A 6,658-nucleotide genomic window follows, 5' to 3' on the forward strand; every position below is an offset into this window, starting at 1 on the left:
CTTTGGGTGATCTTCTTCTCTTTTACTTTTCACAATCACATCATTGACATACACTTCCATTGTCTTACCGATTTGGTCCTTGAACATGTATTTCATCAACTGTTGGTACGTTGCCCCGGCGTTTTTTAAGCCAAACGGCATCATCGTGTAGTAGTAGGTACCTTCTTCAGTGATAAAACTTGTCTTTGTTTGATATTACTCCTTTACTGGGATCTGGTTGTATCCTTGCGCCATGTCCGCCAGGCTCTATAACACATAACCTGCGGTAGAGTCAGCCAGCTAACCAATGTTAGGTAGGGGGAAGCATTCCTTTAGGCATGCTTTGTTCAGGTCTATGAAGTCGACTCACATGCGGTGTCTGCCATTTGATTTTTTCACAAGGACCACGTTACTCAGCCATTCTGGATACTTGACCTCCTTCGTAAAATCTGCTCTAGCAATTTCTTTTTCTCTTCTGCTATTATCTTTTGGCGTTTTTCGGAATGTCTTCGTTTCTTCTATCGATCTGGCTTCATGGTTGGGCTGACGTTTAGCTCGTGGCATGCTACCCCCGGGTCTACTCCTTTGATCTCCGGGGGTTTCGTAGTAAATGTCTCTTGGAACTCATGAAGCACCTTCTTGATTTCTGTTTACGTTGACTTTCTCATGCCAGTGCCCATCTTCACGTTTTTTTCCAGCATGAATCTCCCAGGGATTTGTTTCGCCAACCGGTTCCGCCGTCGATTCCTCGCACGGGAGTTCCAAAATTTTGTCTATGAGGAGCAGCTCGGCCAGGGCCAAGAGGTGACAGGATTTCTCTTCTTCTCGGCTTTCTTCAACTGTCATTGTTCCTTCTTCCGTGGGGACCAATATTTTGCTATTTCTTATGTCGATAGCTGCTCCTGATTCATAGAGGAACGGACGCCAAAGTATTAGGTTATACGGGGGTTTTCTCTTTATTACGTGGAACAGGGAGGTAATCGTCCTTTCTCATCCTTTTTGGTCTTTGAAAACCATGCGGATCTCCGCCGTGCCTATCGTTGGGAGTTTCCCGCCTCCTACTCCTTGTATATCACCGAACTTTCTCCTTATCCGGATTTGACTCCCGCCTGTAGTCTGGTAGGCTTCCTCCGTGATGATGTTGGCGCAGGCTCCCGGGATCTACCGATATTCTTCGGACCTCGCGCCCTACCACCTCCGCGGTCACTATGATGGGTCCTTCCCGTTCCTCCCATCGGAGATCCGGAACCATGTTACACTTGACTATTGGTAAGACAATCTTGTTCCACTTGTATCCTCTTAGGGGACCTTCATCGTTTATTGCTCTCTTTCTATTGGTAACTTGGTTTCTCGCTGGTGTGTCCATCTTGGCTTGGCTATGGGTAATGTTTTGGGTTTGCATGGTTCTTATCGTTCCCCTATTTCTATCAATAAAATTTGTTTTTGAGAATTGGTTCCCATAGACGGCGCCAAATGATAGACATGGGGATTTTACAAGTGGTATCTAATATGGAATCGGACTAAAAATGTGTGTCGATGTCTAATCTTTGTGAGAGTTTAGGATCAGTCTATTTATAGGCGAGCGTGTATTCCTTGCTTTTCCTAGATGATGTGGGATTTGCGTTTTCCATGTTGCTTTGTGGTCTTACTCCATCAATTCATATGCGCGTCACACGTGTTTACCGCTTTCATAGATGTTTACATTTCTAGCATTATATCATGTGAGTTGCAATGTATGTCAAGATGATATAGATGCATCCAATAAGTAAAGAATATAAAGGTTAATAAGCTAAGCGCATGAGTCTCGGAGAGGTCCACGAACCCAATCTTTGGTGGGCGTACGGTAATCTTACCCATAAGCGAGTAAGATTATCGAGTCGATATAAAAGGTATTTCTTAGTTGAATCAAGTGGCGACTCCACACTATTTCAAAACCTTTCCAGAATAGAGTCTTGTCATAAGCCTAGGCGAAGGGACTCCAAAACATCCGCTTCCGCTGACACAATTTTACTACGAATTAAAAATTTGAGCGAAACAAAAACTTATACTCTTCATCCATGGATCTTATATCTTTCAGCTTAACTTATCTAACCTATCAATTTGTAAATTTTATATATTTAATCTTTATAATTGTCATTTTTATAATTGTTTAACCCTTTCTTATATAGTTGGAAAAATCATTTGATTACAAACCAAAAAAGACACATGAACATATTTTAAATCAGCTTAATCACTCAAAATACCTCATCTTTTCGTTATTTTTGTTTATGGCCACATCTTTTAAAATCTTCGATTTTAGCCCATATATTAATTTTCAATTTTAGCCGTTTGTCCAAATTGTAGTGGAAAAAATTCAAATATATTGATTATATTACTTCATATTATTTCAATTTGCATTTTTATCATAATAATTTTTAAACATGAAGTAATATGAAAGATATATTTAAATTTTTACCATTCCAATTTCTATAATTGGCTACTATTAAAAGTGAAGATTAAAAAATGGGTTAAAATTAAAAATTCTGAAAGATGTGACCATAAACGAAAAAAAATCATAAAAATGAGATATTTTTAAATAATTAAGCCTATTAAAAATCATTTTTGGTGATTTGTCAAGATAGGTAGTGGCCCTATTAGTATCTTTTTCTACATGGACGCATTTGTGCCTCGTTCTCTTTTTAAGAAGTCAAACAAGAACAATTCAGCAGTTGAGATGTTACATAGATTAAACTAAAAGATGGGGAACTAGATAGGTAATGAGTATAAGTTGAGGGATTAAAAGATTTATTAAGCCAAAAGTTAAGCTCAAGTAAAGTGTAGACGCGGTTGGATGTTTTTTAAATGATAAAATAAGCCAATACTTGTGCACGTACTCAAAAACAAAACTCTAAATTCCGCCGGATGAGCTGGGTTAAAGTAAGGTCTCTTGTTGTATTTTACTTTAGTAGACTTTTTGTTGCTCTTAGATCCAATTTTGAACTCAACTTTGTTGTTATTGACCCTTGGTTTTTCTTTTTTCTTAGTAGTTGATTCATTTGTGTGATCCATTTTTATGTTCTGTGGATATAATTGTAGATGTTGTTATGTTTTTTGATGACTTGTGGGACGAGTTGAACCCACGACCGAGCAGTTTGAGCTGTAGCTCATCGGTTTAGATGTTGTTAAGTTGGATTAGATGTTGATGCTGAGTTTAGAGAGTGAGTGAGTTTGCACAAGGGAAATGGGGAATACTTGTGTTGGACCCAGTGTTTCAAAGAATGGATTTTTCGAATCGGTGTCAGCTGCTATGTGGCGGTCTAAAGAACCCGAACCTGTCGAATCTGTGTCAGCTGGTAAGGAACCCGAATCGCCTTTGCCTGTTCAAAGTAGTCCCCCGCAGGCGCAGCAAGTAGTAATAGAGAAAGAAGGGTCAGTAAAGGCTAAGAAAATGAAGAGAGTTTGTAGTGCAGGGCTGAAGGTAGATTCTGTGTTGCAGACTCAGACTGGTAATTTGAAGGAGCTGTATAGCCTGGGGAAGAAACTAGGACAGGGGCAGTTCGGGACGACGTTTCTGTGTGTAGAGAAAGGGACTGGGAAGGAGTATGCTTGCAAATCGATTGCCAAGAGGAAGTTGTTGACGGACGAAGATGTGGAGGATGTTCGACGAGAGATTCAGATAATGCACCACTTGGCTGGCCATCCAAATGTCATATCTATCAAAGGGGCATATGAGGATGTTGCTGCAATCCATGTTGTTATGGAGCTTTGCGCTGGCGGTGAACTCTTTGATAGGATTATTCAGCGCGGCCATTACACAGAAAGGCAGGCAGCTGACCTCACTAGGATCATTGTTGGAGTGCTCCAGGCTTGCCATTCCCTTGGCGTTATGCATCGAGACCTTAAGCCTGAGAACTTTCTGTTTCTCAATCACCAAGAGGACTCGCTTCTCAAAACTATCGACTTTGGCCTATCAATCTTCTTTAAGCCAGGTATACTATACTATATACTATATACTATGCTAACTATGCTAACTATGCTAACTATGCTAACTATGCTAACTATGCTATGCTTACCTAGTCTAATTATGTCATATATCCAGGAGAAAAATTTAATGATGTTGTTGGCAGTCCATACTATGTTGCTCCAGAAGTTCTCAGAAAGCGATATGGTCCTGAGGCAGATGTTTGGAGTGCAGGCGTAATCGTTTACATTCTGTTAAGTGGAGTTCCTCCCTTTTGGGCAGGTCGCACTTTCTTTTCTAATCATCATAAACCACTCTTTATACACCTATTCGCTTGTTTCTTATTTCTCTTTTGTTTTTACTAGAGACCGAGCAGGGAATTTTTGAACAGGTCCTGCACGGGGATCTTGACTTTTCATCAGATCCCTGGCCTAGTATCTCAGAAGGGGCTAAGGATTTAGTCAGGAGAATGCTTGTGAGAGATCCAAGGAGGCGCTTAACTGCACATGAAGTTCTCTGTCAGTATTCTCAGTTATTCTGTTTCGCATCCTTACCTTTCGTCCTTCCCATTACTATTAACTTAATGACATTTTCAAATACAATAATTTACTTATTAACTGTCCTTACAATGTTAGCTTCATTCAAGATTAATGCACATTGACACTAGATTGAAGTACTTCTGCACAAGCTTTTTTTTTGTTATTTGACAAAGGAGAATGTTGACAAATAGTTCTTTTTGTCTGCCGATTTGATTAATGTGACATTTAGCAATGTAGGACTGCTAAATTCCTTCTTAAAACAGTTATATGCTATCCATGGTCTGCTACATTTTCCACGCACTGGAGATAGCAATATGCAACTTTTCTGCTAAGGATGCATACATGATAGAATGCACGCATGTATTGGGTATACTAGAACTTCGTAGAAAAGCCCCGCTTTGCTACTTTTGTTCTTTTTGCCTGTTAGTGTTATTAAAAAAAAGTTCCTTCCGTCTATGATTTTAGTGAGTGATGACTTGTGCCGATTCGATGCAGGCCACCCATGGGTGCAGGAAGATGGTGTAGCTCCTGACAAACCTTTGGACTGTGCTGTGTTAAGTCGCATGAAACAGTTTTCTGCTATGAACAAGCTTAAGAAAATGGCTCTTAGAGTAAGTTTTGGGATTCGCTAGACATGGAATAAGACAAATGTAACCTTGAGTAGCTTTTGAATATGAGATGTTTGAAATATTTGAAACTTGGAATTGAAATAACTTTCTAGAGTCATCCTTTAATTTGAGAACTCCCTGTTTTTGTAGAAAAATAAATTAGTTTCTCCTGATAACAGATCATTGCAGAGAGCCTATCTGAAGAAGAAATAGCTGGCCTAAAAGAGATGTTCAAGATGATTGATTCTGACAATAGTGGTACAATTAGCTTTGAGGAACTTAAAGCTGGATTGAAAAGAGTTGGAGCTAACCTCAAGGAGTCTGAAATTTATGATCTCATGCAAGCAGTGAGTACATTTGATGTCTGCATTTAATCTCTTGAGGACTTTTCCTTTTTTTTTTCGTTATAAAACATTAAGAAGTATTGAAAGAAAAGATTGCATATGGTACGATGTTGTTTGAACAAGAGAATTAATGATAATAAACTACGTTATTGTGTGTTAATGCTGTGTCTTTGCTGTTAAATGCAGGCGGATGTTGACAATAGTGGCACAATTGATTACGGAGAGTTTATAGCAGCAACGTTGCATCTGAACAAAATAGAGAGAGAGGATCATCTATTTGCAGCCTTTCAATACTTTGATAAGGATGGAAGTGGCTATATTACTCCCGACGAGCTTCAACAAGCTTGTGAGGAATTTGGTTTAGAAGATGTTCGTTTGGAAGAAATGATTCGAGAAGTTGACCAGGACAATGTAAGTCTATCTTATTTTCTTTCTCTACCGTATTCTACTGTTTTTCTTTACTTAACATCTATGAAGAACTTGAAACGGAAAACAATAATATGCTTATAATATACAAGAATAAGTTATAAATATAGAGCTCTGGATTTTGAAAAGCATCTTCAGAAATGGAAACGGAACGCCACAACATATAAGTCGAGAAGTTATCAATTATTTGTTTCATGTTTAGCATCTGATAATCATGTGTTGTACTTTGACAGGACGGGCTCATAGATTACAATGAGTTTGTGGCAATGATGCAAAAAGGAAACGTAGGAGGTGGCGGTAGGAAGGGTTTAGAAAATAGTTTCAGCATTGGGTTTAGAGAAGCTTTGAAACTCTAGTGTTCTCATACATCACCTTCTTGTTCATTTCTTCTTCTTTATTGGAATCACCAAGGTGGTTGTATAGTAGATCAAGTTCTATACATGGACAATTTATTCGAGTTTCTATTTTGAAGAAACTTATTTCTTTAGAACCCGAAACAACGCTGGTAAAACATTTCACCTTCAGAATGCTCTTGTTTTCACTTGTGTAAATTGCTATTTTTGGTTCTCTATATTGGACAGTTGAATTTGTTGTATTCTTGTAGCCTTTTTCTGTTTTTCGAAATCCTCGAGCATATGTCATCTAAATCAGTTACTAAGTATCATATGGAATTGTATCAAGTCCCCTCTAAAAACTAGGGTTCCTGTTCCTTGGAAAATCAGGGTTTTGTAGGGTTTTACTTCTCGTTTTTTAAGTGTTCATCTGGTGCTCTAGAATTCTATCTCGCTACGTCAATGGAAGGGAGTGTTAAATGACCAGATA

At 38.7% G+C, this 6,658-nt stretch overlaps 1 protein-coding gene across 3 annotated transcripts; it reads left to right on the plus strand.

Annotated features, from left to right (window-relative positions):
- Positions 1-2,796: 2,796 nt before the first annotated feature.
- Positions 2,797-6,439, plus strand: LOC126660556 (calcium-dependent protein kinase 1-like). 3 transcript variants are annotated; one of them, XM_050354121.2, is made up of 8 exons: positions 2,797-2,895; positions 3,055-3,947; positions 4,058-4,201; positions 4,285-4,437; positions 4,954-5,069; positions 5,246-5,413; positions 5,597-5,821; positions 6,070-6,439. In XM_050354121.2, the coding sequence occupies exons 2-8, from the start codon at positions 3,200-3,202 to the stop codon at positions 6,190-6,192; spliced, it is 1,677 nt and encodes a 558-aa protein (XP_050210078.1). In that variant the 5' UTR covers positions 2,797-2,895; positions 3,055-3,199; the 3' UTR covers positions 6,193-6,439. The 3 variants fall into 3 exon arrangements, with proteins under 3 accessions (XP_050210078.1, XP_050210079.1, XP_050210077.1); XM_050354122.2 differs by having other exon boundaries at positions 2,804-2,900; XM_050354120.2 differs by having other exon boundaries at positions 2,814-3,947.
- The last annotated feature ends 219 nt before the right edge of the window (positions 6,440-6,658 follow it).

This window comes from Mercurialis annua, linkage group LG8 (genome assembly GCF_937616625.2).
Source record: "Mercurialis annua linkage group LG8, ddMerAnnu1.2, whole genome shotgun sequence".
NCBI classification, from domain to species: domain Eukaryota; kingdom Viridiplantae; phylum Streptophyta; class Magnoliopsida; order Malpighiales; family Euphorbiaceae; genus Mercurialis; species Mercurialis annua.